We start from the raw sequence: 14,944 nt of genomic DNA on the forward strand, positions 1-14,944 counted from the left end.
GTATTCCTCCAATTGGTCATCCTTTGGCGGAGGCTTTGGTCCCTCTTCCTCCTCAGCATCATCATCAGCTTCCGCCATGGAAACAAAGATGTTTTGATATTCGATCGGGAGGTCGGAAAGGTCCATCTCCGGGTTCCTTGGTCGTAAACTGTAGATGACCTAAATCGCCCAGTCAACGGCCTTCTTCTCGATTTCAAGGTTTTACCGCTTTATTTGATCAATTAATGAAGCGACTTGACCCTAGGAAAACTCGAGGTCTGTCTCCAATGCTCTCTTCTGCCTCTCGGTATTTTTCCACAGTCAAGCTCTTTCTTTCTCTACCTTCATGGCCCCGTTTAAAGTTTGCCTTCAGCTCCTGCTCTTTCTCGCCACACTCTTTGGTGAGTCGGGACATTGTCCTCTAGAGCTCTTTGATCTCTTTGCCTCTCTTCTCGAACTCAGCCTTCTAGAACTCCACTGTTCGAAGGGCAGAGTTTCTCTCTACCAGGTATTGATTCGCTGGATTTGATATGTTTTTGCCTTTACGTCCAGAGCTGTGAAGTCCTGTTTCAGCTTCACATTTTCTTCTTTCAGCTCATGAAGCCTCCCAGCAGAGTCCAGATTGGTCTTCTGTTAGGCCATATGCAGGGCGAGCAGAGACTGCGTAGGAAAGGAAACAAAGGTTAAACTCCATTTTCCTAAAAATCATAAAGGGTATGAAAACCAACCAATATTGGGAAGTCCTCAACAAGAACGAGCTGTCTTACTTGGCTTTGCAGTTGGAGCACTGTAGCCATCAGGTCCACAGGTCGGGAGGCCATAAACTCCTCAAAAGCCGCTACAAGTTGGCACTCCAATAGGGTATACACCATCAGCTGCAGGTATTCCGGGAGTTGTCCCATAAAGCCCAACATAGGTGTGTCTGCCTGGCATCTCACTGACTGACTATTTGCCTGCCTTCCTTTGGGCAACCGCGACCTCCCCCTGTCCTCTATGCGAGCACTCGGGATCATTAAAATGCCAGCATGGGCCTCGGAGTCGCCCCCGAGCAAAAGGCCTGGTAAGGTTGCGACCTCCCGGGCTACACCCCTAAGCCCTCTGGCTCAGACTCTGATTCTTCAACCTGCAGCTGCTTCCTTTTCTTAGTTTTTTTGCCCATGGTTTTCTACTTGGGGGCGCGAGCAGCCGCAGGCCGAGAAGCTTTCCCTTGTCGTTTTGGGGTGTTTGCGCACAGCCCCTAGTCCTCGTCAGCGGTCTCGAAACTCTGGGTGGCACGGTCGCTACATGAAAGCATGATTAGAGGAAAAGACCACTACAGGCAAAAGAAAGAAATTCTAAAGTACGAGGAAACTTACGGACTAAGGGTTCTAGAGGCACTTTGGGATTGAAGAAACCGTATTTCCTCATATTGGTGGTAGTCACAAGCAGTCTCGCGTCGCGACTTTGCTTGGGCAGATTACCGAATGCTACAATTTGGTTGAAATCAATCAGAGTCGTCAACCTGGTCGTCTTATTTCCTACAATGGGACGGAAAAATTCATTAGAAATAAAGACTGAAGAAAAAGGAAAATTTCGCAAAGAAATAAGGGAAAACCTACTCGGTTCCCTAAACTGGCAGACGCCATTGTATTGAAAAAAGAAAAATTTGGTTTCATAGGCCCTGATGATACTAGGGTAACCAAATATTCCTCCCTCGATCGTAGATCGCTTCGAGAGGTAAAAAGAGTCTTTATCCTTGCTCTTCTTCAGGTAATAAGAGCATGCGAGCTCCAGCACTGTCAACTGACCGAGGCCATTCTCGCCACATGCGATATACATAGCAACAACTATCATATACGCATTGGGCGTCAATTGCAGTGGCGCAACCTCGAAGTGATCGAGGATCAACCTAATGAAAGGGTGAAAAGGTATCAATGCCCCACATTTGAAGATTGCCTCCAAGATCGCAACCATTCCCTTTGGGGGATTCCAAGCTGTATATGTTTTGTGCTAGTAGATGTCCACGCTAAGTGCGTATTGGTCCACTGCCTTCTGTATCTCATCTCGAGTGGCCACTGACAAAATCTCTTGCACGAGACCCGCTGGGGCGTCCGACGCCTACAAGCTCGTCCCCTCAGTTGCTTTGGTCGCTGAGGCATCCATTACTCCTAAGGTTTGAAAAAAGGGTGACACACAGAGATAACTCAGTTTTCGTACAGTATTCTATACGATGACGTGGAAGAACAAAAGAAACCCTAATGTATCTTCCTTATACACTAAAAACCCTTGGGAATCAACCCCCAAGGATTCGTGCCCTAAATTTTTACTTTTTATGAAAGAAAAAGCCTTCTCCTCACAACTGCCCTTAAATACGCACCACGAAAGTTTACCAGACAAGTTCATATCCACCATTATCGTCAAGTCAAGCTATTAGCAAAATAGTAAAAGAAAGCGAAGGAGAAATCCTTCTCACCTCTTGGCTAGGGGGAATGGACTTCCTGTCATAACGAAGGGTGCGCATCAACTGGAAAAAGGGGATGCTGATTTCATGAGAGCTTTTTTCTTTTTTTGAAAGTATGAGTTTTGTGACAAAGCTTGAGGAAAGCCTGGGGTTTTATAGGGGGAAGAAGTGATGAATGATTTCCCTTGGCAAGCGACGCTTGGGCGGGATATGTTTCTCGCCATTGATTGCGACCACGTGTCATCAATCTGCGAGAAAAAGTAACCGCCACGCTTCGAGAGAGTGCCAATCGACGCTTCCCTCCATTTGAGCAACCAAGCGACGGCTTGATTATCTCCTCCACATTAAATGCACACTCATCCGCATTTAATGTTTTGAAAGAAAATATTGTTTCAGCATGGCTTGCATTTTATGCGCATAGCTAACCCTTATTACGCACTAGACACGTCTGTCAGAATAAAGATTATTTTATTGGACAGAGTAGCTATCAAAAGCAACAGATAAAATCTGAAAAGGTCGTTTGGGCAAAACACTCTTCGCCGCATATCAGTTTCGAGACGATGTGATTCCTTGTTCTCGATAAAAATGTGCTAAGTATTCTCAAGTCGTGAATCGCAGATGAAATTCAAAGCATATCAATATGGCACTGAGTGGGTCCTGATCCAGGTCGTTGAACTTGTGGGAGAAGGCCACATCAGGTCGATTATGCTATCCTTAGAGACGTATGCTGCGACCTCCTTGCAGCTCAATCAGCTTGACCAAACGTCATTCAGGGCAAGTCAAGTTGCGGCATAATCATGGAGTTCTCAAGGTTCAATACTTAAACCTTAAAAACTGGGGGACTTCTGTTATGCCTAAAAAGTAGCTGACATGGACTCTCGTCAACAAGAGCCGATTAGGATTCAGGAATGTTTTGTGCCGTCCAGACGCTTCCACGTCATGTAGTTGTTAGTGTATATTAGTGTATGCCCTAGAAACCATTCGTGTTGTCGGTTTCAGAGCATTTTGTCTTGTATCTATATATATCATAAATAATGGAAGAAAGAGTTCTTCAATTCATGTATATAAATTGCTTCCTTTATTCAGTCATGCATTTAAAATAAAGTATGTATATGAATTGTCCAGATGATTCATTTAATCGGTAAATGAATTATCGAAAAGGGTTCCCTACGGAAGCAATATAATTTGGGCAACTATANGAGAGGAAGTGTGAGAGTTGGTCTTGAGTCAAACCGAACCCGTAGCGACAACGCTTTTAATATTGTGTTTTAGTTAGCAATTTATTTAATGCTTTTAATTTCCTGCAAGTAATTAGTTTCCTTAGTTTTAATCAATCATTTTGCCAATTTCTCTTTCGTTAACTCAAATATGCATTAGGTCTTTAGTTTTGCTCTCTGTGTATTCTACCCTGCTTATCGCTAACTATTTTATTTAGGTTTAATTTTGTGACTGTGACGACCGGTCCAACATTCGCAGGTCACGAACCGCAGATGAAATTTGAAGCATATCGGTACGACATTGGGTGGGTCTTGATCTAGGTCGTTGAACTTGTGGGAGAAGGCCACCTCAGGTCGCTTATGCTATCCTTAGAGACGTATGCTACGACCTCCTTGCAGCTGGATCAGCTCGACCAAACGTCATTCGAGGCAAGTCAAGTCGCAACATAATCATAAAGTTCTCAAGGTTCAATCCTTAAACCTTAAAAACTGGGGGACTTCTTCTGTTATGCCTAAAAAGTTAGGGTTAACGTGGACTCTCGTCAGCAAAAGCCAATTAGGATTCAGGAAGGTTTTGTGTCGTCCAGACGCTTCCACGTCATGCAGTGACGGAAGAGGTATGGTTCTTGTTAGTGCAGCAGGTGAACACCAGGCTTACGAGTGGCCAGGGATCATCCACCTACCCAAGCCCTACGCAATTTGAAGATATTTCTCGTGCAGACAACCTATGGGATGCAAGGAATAACTTGCACGGCACCTACCCACTTGCAAACTTGTAATCTTTACCTTGAATTCTCCCACTATAAATAGATGACACCCCTCTCATTTACGGGATTGGCTTATCTTAGTCTAAAAACAACATACTCTCTCTCTCTCTCTCTCTGTATATATATATTATATATATTATATAATATAGATTATATATATATATATATATATATATTCCCTCTAGATTGTAACTCAGCTCGCCATACGCAACCTGATTGTACCTATCTATTAATACAATAGCAGTGGACGTAGGATTCGCTTTTGAGTATCCAAACCACTTTAAAAATCGCTTCCCATTTATTATCTCATTTCATATTTTCATATCACGTATAATTTCTAAATTCGCTTAACACTTTGTACGTGTGAGCCGTTGGTATCAAAATCAAGAATCAACAGAGAGTGAGGGAATTGGGCTAAAGATGAGGGAGAAAGTAGAAGTAGATCAAGGAGAAAATAGAAGTAGATGAACTTGTCGGTGAGTTGAGGACCACTAGCGATTTGACCGAGAAAGCAGAAAGATGAACAAACGGAAAATGGTAGGAAAACTGATGATAACATAAACCGATGGGTACAGTTGGGGTGATTGGGTTGTGATGACAGAGAAAGCAGAAGTAGATTAAAATTCTAATTTATTTTAAAAGTTTCAAAGAGATAAAATAATTGTGATTAAAGAATTGCCACCTGCAACACATAGGACGATCTTACCACGTCACCATGATGAGACAGTAAACCTGTCCCATGTAAGTTTATCACATTAAGTAGATCAAATTTCTGAATATATAGATAAAGATTATTCTTAGAACAAATTTTGCTTGATTAGCAATTATTAATTCAATACATACAGCCTTACAAGGACATAATACGAGACAATAGGTAGTATAAATTAATACAAATGGAAACAATAAATTAATGAAAACATTTTGATAATGACATGGCGTATGTAAGAGAACAGTAGCTTAATTAGCCCTCAAGGAAGCCAATTAATGGGGAAGACATTTTTGTGTCACTCTCTAACGTGTTGAGGAGTACCAGTACTTTCACATGCAGCTTTGAGTATCATCTGAAATGCATTCTCTACGCAACACTTAAACTTTGGGGTATCGATGAAGCCTTTTTCTGCTCCCACAGCAACCCTTAGCTTTCCCGTATAACTTACTATTGTTATGCAAAGACTCTGCAATTAATCCCATCAAAACCATGTTATATATAACTAATGACCTTCTCGTATTTATTTTAACATTTTATAAGTACGTTCTGGCTACTAGACAAATAATTTGCTATATATTATGGGCTAGGCGCATGAAATTACTACATACGGAGATGATAATTAAAGTGGCTGAGTTGCAGACTGATCTAGTAATATGGAGATATGCATGAGATATTTATATACCTGAGGTACACCAACCACTGTGAAATACAAGCCTCTCACTGGATGATTAGCCAGAGCCATTTGTTCCACGGGCCCCATTAGATTTGAGATTCCCATGCTCGTGTTCTTTAAAGTTCCATGGATAAATCCAGCTGCTGCCTGCACGTACAAAACGAACATTTACATTCACTTTAGTTTGGAAGAATTAGTATTACCTTAATTGTTTAGTACCTTTGGTTTTGGTTTTGTTAAGAAAGGATCATTTGAATCTCAATTCATTTAAAGGTTAAATATTTTGTATAAGGTCTAGAAATATATATTGATACACGTACTTCAGGGCCTTTAAATTTCTTCAAGATCTCAAGAAGCTGAGCAGTGAGGTAAACAGCTAAAGAGTTTTTCTTGGCACTAATGATTTGTTGTGCTTTCAAAACAAATTCCAAAGGGTTTGAAGATGTAGCATCATCCGTTAAGTGAGGTATGGAAACATGCAAGAAGGCAAAACGATTCCCCCAAGGTGCCTTGGCATTAGGTTTGACCATATCTTTTACTGATTCGTAGCTTCGAAACACCCTGGTGTTTAGCAATATTACTGCTGTAGATTGTGCTTTGCTCGAGTCCTGACTCATCTCTTGCATGTATAACCGAGTTCCCAGGAAGATTATTCCCGTAATAACATCATTTATAGTCTGTCATCAAAGTAAGAAAATTCATTGTAAAACTAGAGACAAATTAAGAAGAAAAAGAACTAAGAAAATTTCTATAATGTCAATGGATGACTGGTGAAAATAAAATGGTAAATTAATATGCTTGACATGTCAATCGTATATAACAATGTCAGTTAAGTGCTATAGATTACCGAATTTCTATATTTTTAATTAATTTGTGAGTATTGTATTTTAAAACTGCATTTCTTTAATTTGTATAAATTTACTTATATAAAAAATATTTAGTGTGAAGTGCTTATATAAAAATAATTATGTGGATACAAGACCAAGGCTTCTATCTAACTGGGTACTTTTCTTAACTTTTTTCATATTAGTTGGACAGAATTAGTTAAAAAAGAATTGCTAAAGTACAAAAAGTGGTAATGAAAATACTTATTAAAACATTAGAAGAAAAATAGTTGTTATGTTGACCCAACATAGACCCGTCAACGTAAAATTAGTCAATGAATATATGATACTGATGCTTCGACATTGATCTGAATAGGTAGCTGTGATTTGTGACAGTAATTATTACATCAAATCCGACAGATATGTTTTAATAATATACGACTCTGGCAATTCTTAATTAATAATGTCTAAACTAAATTCATGTGATGATTAAATGATTTTAGTCATTGGTTAATGTCATATTCCTGTTCGAAGTTTAGTTAAGCAGAAAAGCATGCAAAAGCTATATATAAACCATACCGCTCTGAGTTTGGTCTTAATTTGCCTGATTTTATCAAGAGAGAAAATCATTGTTGCTGTCGTCGTCGGCCGAAACTCAATTCCACCATCTCCTGATCGTATCGGAGTTTTATCATCTTCAACCAGAGTACTCTTTATAATGCTCCAACTAAAGTCCGATACTGTCATAGAAATCACAGACAAAACCTTTGACACACTCTTCAATATGTTGTTATTATTGCTACCGTTTCTGTTGGAGTGTAAATGAACTGAAGGAAATGTCAAGGGGAGGGAAGGATTATCAGCCCTTTGTAAACATGAAAGAAGAGCTCCCATTAAAGAGAACCCATCGCCAAGTGAATGGTGGAGCTTGAATATCATAACAGCGGCCGCAGTGGTTGTTGGGTATTTGATTACATGAATTTCCCACAAAGGTCGGGTTCTTCGAAACTGTTCCATTCCTATTTTTGAGATATAATCATCAAAGTATTTATCATAAAATTCTGGTGAAAGTCCAGAGGGGAAAATGGGCATTTTTACGTGGTTATGGAGCTCAACTTCGACTCTCTTCCATTGTTTCTCTCCGTTTTCGTCTACAACCTGTTAATAAATTTTAAAAATTCAGTGCTTTGATCGAAAGAAAAGCAGATAGTTATTTTCAAGAGCAATTAGTAAATAAGTTGAAAAAATTTAAAAAACGCTATAAATGGAGATGAGTAAACGCACGTAACTGATTCGAACACCTTAATTACCCTAACAAAAAAAATGAGTGCATGTATGTACCATGATGGAGGAGAAACGTGGGTTGATGGGGAGAAACAAATCCTTGATCAACGACATAACCGGCAGATTATCAATTGGCACTTCAAATTCAAGAACACCAAGAATTGAAAGGGAAAGAGCTGAGCTATTCAAGTATTGTCCCGTGGGGCTTACAGGTTCTTTCGTGATGGACTCCATTGTAGTTTGGCTTCAACCTTGTGGTTTGATACCAGTTACAGCACATATATAATCCCAAGTGGGTCACGTATATCTATGGATTAGAAGTTGGCTATCGGTAATCTATCACATTCAATGAGAATTTGATATCTCGTTTCATGAAACTTCGAGGGCTGCTATATATAATTTATATATGCACGGAGTCTCAATATTGAGTACTTGGAAATGGAATTCCAATTGCATACTTCAATTTAATTCTAAATATATAATTGCATAAATTCAATTATACAAACCGGTAACTACGTAAATTTAATTTAAAAGAGACAATACATTGACGTGTAAGTCAATTAAGCATGGTATTTTTTTGACTCGGTCTCTTAAATTCACAACACGCCTATGTAATGAAGGGATTTATTTCAGAAACAGATATAAATCGGAGTCACAGTCACTGGTGACGACATGGAATATTGGAGAGGATAAACGCTGAGGTTGGAAAAAGGAGAGAATGTGCATGTGATATTTGTTAAGTTAGGTCTGGCTGATGATCTACTCATGTTCCCGCATGCATCAACCAATATCTTATATGATTCGCTACTTTTAGTAACCCATAAATTATCAAGTCAAAACACACTAATCAATTTATTATATTAGCTAGTCATATGAAATAAATATTGGCACCTCTATAGTGAAACGCAAGAAAGAAAGTCTATGACGCCGTGGAGTATATCTTAATCTTAATTATCACAAATTAATACATATATGAGAGAGACAATAATTATGAAATGGCATAAATTCATTAGTTTGTGAATAAATTCCTTCAAGAAACGTTAACGCAACAGTAATGGTGCTAATTGCCAATAAAAAATATATATATTCTGTCGAGTAGGTAGATGCAAGGTTGTGTAATTTTAAATTTATTTCTCAGGAGTAAATTATTAAAAATATTTTTATTTTAAGAAAGGGTAAAGTAGTAGACTATCTAAAAATAATATGATAGTCTTTGATAATTTAGAATTTTCTTATTTAAAAATAAAATAAACACGAAAAAATCTTATGAATAGTTTGTCATATAAGTTTAAGTTTTGAGTTTTTCTATATATAAGCTAAATATATATAACAATTTTTCAGTCATTTATAAACTTTTTTTTTTTTTTTCAATCAAACGATATTAAAAGAAATTGAAAATATATAATTTATAGGACATTATTATTAAAGCTCTGCCAATCATTAAATTAGCAGTAAAAAAATTATGAAGTGACATATATTCATTAGTTTGTGATATTTTATAGAGTGATGCTATGGGTACTAATGGATGAGTACTAATGTGTGTACTAACTAAAGTATAGTACCCGTACTATGTGCATAGTACGGGTACTATGCTTTAATTAGTACACATATTAGTACTCATCCATTAGTACCCAAAGTATTATTTTATTTTATAATATGTAATTTATGGTACTTAATAAATTAATAAAATAAGGTTTGCATTATTGCATATCTATATATATACTTTATCTCTTTAACCTATTTTGAAGGTTGGAAACAGTATAATTAATCATTATTGTAAATTAATGAACTTATAAGTTTTATTAATTTAATACAAGAATAATGTGGTACGACTCATAGTTCTAGTCATATTAGCAGAAATTGAGCCAACCGAAATGTCAGAAACTAAAGTAAGATTATATATAATATTATATGAAACTGGAAGAGCAACAATCATAGACCAACAATTTATCGGGGCCCAAAGTATTATGAGTTTTCTAGATGGGGAAGATCATCGATCCGTGAACAAAATGAATCACAAGTAAAGATTTCTAGTTGCATCTATATGATTATTCAATTAATTTCATCTCATCTTAAGTAGTTGAGAAATAGTTGAACTTGTTGGCATTCGTTGTAAAAATACTTCTTGTAATTTTTAAAGACTTTGATAAATAATTAAATACTAGAATGACCCTTCTGGTCACCATAAGCTTCTTTTTTTTTTTTTTTTCTCAATTATTCCAAACTTATTTTAATTAAAACTTTAAGTGATTAAAATATTGTAAAAATAAAAAAAAATTAATGCAGTTATAATGACATGTTTAATGTTTAATTTAGTCTTTCTATGTATTCATGAGATTAAGGAGAGATAATTAAAGATGGAGAATGGTAATTCAATAACTTGTATCGCATTTATCTTCACTTACGCCTTTATATTTCAAATGTTGGACAAAATGAACAACTGTCGGCTGAATTCCCGATACCATCGTATTTTTTAATTTTTTTTTTTAACGTGAGCAACTTACGGCTTCTTCCTTCAAGAAACGTTAACGCAACAGTAATGGCGCTAATTGCCAATAATATATATATTTTGTTGAGTAAGTAGGTGCATGGTTGTGTAATTTTATATGGCATAATTATTAAAGCTCTTCCAATCATTAAATTAGCAGTAAATAAACGTTGCTGCAGAACGCATCGAGAATTGTTGTAAATGAACACAACGAAATTGACATATTTTAGAGATATGTACAGTCGGCTAGAACATTTGTTGTGATCACTGGCACTGTCCGTTTGATTTATAATTTGATAGATTGATTTAATTAAGAATGCCGCTCATCTGCCTAATATCTTTTGTACTAAATTCAATGAAAAGGCTTCTTCAAATTAAGAAAATAAATAGAAAAAATTAAGCGTTTTAAAGATCTTTCTAGTATGAAAGGGTGAGTCGTCTAAAAAATAGTCGATGCCTGTAAGTAGTAGTTTTCCTAAACAAGAATCTTTTCTTTTGTGTTTGTTTTTATTCGGCTGCCCACAATAATGTTATTATGCAATGTGTTGCAAGATGTTTCGATGGAAGGTTCATTAAAGATTGAATAATGGACTTTTATCTTCTTATAGAGTGAGGATATTGGCCTCTCATATTTTATCTCTTTAGACTACAATTATTAAAAAAAAATTATTTACAATTTTTTTTCTCATTAAAATTATTAAATAAGACATAATTGAGTTAAATGTAATATACTCTCTAGGTAGTAATTCTTAGAAAAGAAAGAGAAACAGAGAAGAAAAGAAAGAGATACACCATAAGAGACAAATAACAGAAAAGAAAAGAAAGTTCTTTTCTCAGGAAAGTTTATTATTCTGCATATGTATTATGCTACTTACATGATTCAGTATTTCTTATGTGATTGACGATGTACAATTTTATTCATTGTCTTTGCACGTTAATAAGTAGCAAATAAGAGTATCAGAAAAGAATGAAGAATATCATAAAAGAATGAAGAATATTATCAAAGATTAAAGTGAGAAAAGGAAAATCAGAACATGAGTAATGGAGGAAAAACAGTAGTGCAGTTTGGTTTACTTACTGAGCAATTAGTGCTCACTCTGTTATTCTACTGTTTTGCAGGTACTTGATGATTTACGATCAGATGGGACGTCAAGAAGTGGAGGAGTTTAGCGGCACTGTCCAAGACTACCTTGTACTATCAGTTATTTTGTGTATATGTTTATATGAATTAAAATTAAAATTTTCAAATTTTACATTATATACCTCTACGTATATATATGTTTACAAAGTTATTTAGTAGATTTTATCATATATTTCTTAAAGAATTACTAGCTAGAGAGTATATTACATTTTTGGTATCAGAGCATCGATTTTGGGAAATTGACAGTGTGCCTCTCCTGCCACGGTGACGTACCCTAGCCGATCATTGTAAGTTATTTCTTTGTCTCACTTGTATTATCTGACTGATAATATTGGTGCTATGTGTTTTAGATGAGACGGATGACTCGATCTGGTATGAAGAATGCATCGAGTACGGGTGAGCCATCCAACCCGTCCGAATCTACTCCCCCTATCCTCGATGAAGCGAGGATTCATAACATTATTCAGCAGGTATTAGCAGAGAGTCAAGGGAGACCTATATTGGAGAGAGTTGAGACCCCAATTGTAGTACCGACCATTAGAGAGGAGAGAGAAAGGTCGGTACCTCTGATAGTACAGAGTCATCTTGACCCTATCTATAGGTTACCTAGTCAGCATCAGCCATCAGAATTTAGAGGTATGACTGACCTAGTAGTGGCAGAAGAATGGATTAGATCTATGGAGCATACGACAACACTTTTTCCTATGACAGATTGGGAGAAGATCCGGTATGCTAGTTTTTTGTTTAAGAGTGATGCCCATATCTGGTGGGAGTTGATGGAGGAGACTCATGATATAGCCGCTATGACCTAGAGAGATTTCAGACGACTTTTTGAGGCAGAATACAGGACAGCTGACAGAATACATGGAAAGATACAAGAATTTATTAGCCTACGAGAGGGAATCAGTTCAATGAAAGAATACTCCATTAGATTTAATTCCTTGGCGAGGTTTGCACCAGTTATAGTGAGGACACCATAATTGAGGATGAACAAGTTTATGCATGGGTTGAATCCCGAAATAACTTGAGATGTGATGGCAGGTACCCAACCCCCTCAAACTTGTAGTGAGGCTTTGGAGCGAGCTTTACGAGCTGAAGTATTTGTGAATAAGTTAACTCCATTGACTCCATCAGCAGCAATGCCCAGTATTCCACCTCCCGCTCTGTAGAGAGACAGATTTGATACCCCCAAAAATAGAGAGGGAAAGAATAAGAAAAGATTTCAGTCAAAGAAGAACAAGAGGGACGGGAAGAATAAAAGGTCGAGGACTTTTAAGTTTCTCCAATGTCAAAGATGTGGGAAACATTATCCGAGAGAGTGTCTTAAGGGTGTGTGTTTTAGATGCCGACAGCCCGGACATATGATGAAAGACTGTAAGGCTCCCCCTGCACCCATAGCACAGACATCCAGAGGTACTAATGCTCGGGTATTTACAGTTGCACAGAGAGAAGCCGAGGCCAACCCATCTGCAGTTATTGGTCAGTTATTATTTCATTCAGTTCCCCTTTATGCATTAGTTGATTCTAGAGCCACACACTCAGTTATTACACATGGGATTATAGAGAGGTTGGGTTTGAATCCTATTATAGTAGATCAACCCATTAAGACAGAATTGCCTAATGGTGATAGTGTGGTAACTCGGGAGACGCTTTCAGGGAAGTCTGTAGTGATCCATGGAAGGATGTAAATAATGGATTTGATTGTATTTGATATGCCCGAATTTGATGTTATTTTAGGCATGGATTTCCTAGGGAGATATGGAGTAGAGATTGATTGTCGAAAGAAGAAAGCAAAGTTTAATCTTGATGATGGCAATAAGTTCAGTTTTGGAGAGGGCCATCAGCTTAGTATATTAATCAGCAATGTAAAAGCCAGAAAAACGCTAAGAAAATAGTGCTCCAGGTATATTGCCCATGTGGTGCAAAGCAGTGATGTCCATCGATCAGAGATCTAGCATGTGCCAGTAGTCCGAGAGTTTCCAGATGTATTTTCGGATGATTTGCCAGGTTTACCTCCAAAAAGAGAAATAAAATTTAGCATTGAGTTAGCACATTGTATGGCCTAAGCCGGGCTCCAAAAATTGAAGAAGCAGCTCTAAGAACTCTTAAGCAAGGGTTTTATTCGACCCAGCCATTCTCCCTAGGGTGCTCCGATTCTATTGGTAAAGAAGAAAGATGGGTTGCTATGGATGTGCATAGATTACAGAGAATTGAATAAAATGACAGTGAAGAATAAGTACCCATTACCTTGCATAGATGATTTATTTGATCAGTTTAAAGGAGCAGCAGTGTTTTCAAAGATTGATCTGAGGTCGGGTTATCATCAACTAAGAGTTGCAGAGCAAGATATAGCCAAGACTGCATTTTGGACCAGATATGGGCATTATGAGTTTGTAGTGATGCCTTTCGGGTTAACTAATGTCCCAGCAATCTTTATGGATTTAATGAACCGAGTATTCCATGATTGTCTTGATCAATTTATAGTGTTGTTTATTGGTGACATCCTGGTTTATTCTAAGACAAGAGAAGAACATGAAGAGCCTCTGAGATTTGTGCTGCAGCGATTGAGAGATAAGAAGTTGTATGCCAAATTTTCTAAATGTGAGTTCTGGCTGGATCAAGTTATCTTTTTAGGCCACACTATCTCAAAAGAATGTGTGTCAGTAGATCCCAATAAGGTAAAGGCAATCTTAGAGTGGCAAAGGCTGAAGACAGTGAAAGGGGTTAAAAGTTTTTTGGGGCTTAGAGGTTATTAAAAGCGGTTTGTAGCAAGATTTGCTCAGTTGGCTATGCCGCTTACAACTCTTACCAAAAAGGAACTCCTTTCATATGATTAGATGTGTGTGAAGAGAGTTTCCAAGAGTTAAAAGGAAGACTCGCCACAGCTCCTATTCTGGTGTTACCACATGAGGGTGTAGACTACGATATTTATACAGATGCCTCACTTCAGGGACTTGGTGTTGTGTTGATGCAATTGGGTAGGGTAATAGCTTGTGCTTCCCGACAGTTGAAAGAGTATGAGACAAGATACCCTACGCATGATTTAGAATTAGTAGTTGTAGTCTTTGCATTAAAGATATGGAGGCATTACTTGTATGGGGCAAAGAGTAATATTTATACTGATCATAAAAGTTTGAAGTATTTCTTCACCTAAAGGGAGTTGAATATGAGACAAAGGAGATGGTTGGAGCTAGTAAAAGATTATGATTGTGAAATCAAGTATCAACTTGGAAAAGCCAATGTCTCAGCTCACAATGCAGAAAGAATTATTGGAAGAATTTCTCAAGAAACAAATAGAGATGGTACCAAGAAGAATTGTCAGGTTAGAAATTCAATCTACTTTATTGGAAGAGATTAAAGAAAAGCAAGTTGTTGACGAGTGGTGTCAGAAAATGAGTCGACAAGTGTTGGAAGGCAAGATA

General features: G+C 37.3%; 1 protein-coding gene across 1 annotated transcript; it reads right to left on the reverse strand.

Moving 5' to 3' along the window:
* Nucleotides 1-5,255: 5,255 nt before the first annotated feature.
* On the reverse strand, nucleotides 5,256-8,167 carry LOC116138758 (O-acyltransferase WSD1-like). Its single transcript, XM_031424444.1, has 5 exons — nucleotides 7,951-8,167; nucleotides 7,189-7,767; nucleotides 6,106-6,462; nucleotides 5,795-5,932; nucleotides 5,256-5,578 (listed from the first exon to the last, which is right to left on the reverse strand). The coding sequence occupies exons 1-5, from the start codon at nucleotides 8,125-8,127 to the stop codon at nucleotides 5,408-5,410; spliced, it is 1,422 nt and encodes a 473-aa protein (XP_031280304.1). The 5' UTR covers nucleotides 8,128-8,167; the 3' UTR covers nucleotides 5,256-5,407.
* Nucleotides 8,168-14,944: the final 6,777 nt, after the last annotated feature.

Source organism: Pistacia vera, unplaced genomic scaffold (genome assembly GCF_008641045.1).
Source record: "Pistacia vera cultivar Batoury unplaced genomic scaffold, PisVer_v2 Contig343, whole genome shotgun sequence".
Lineage (NCBI taxonomy): Eukaryota > Viridiplantae > Streptophyta > Magnoliopsida > Sapindales > Anacardiaceae > Pistacia > Pistacia vera.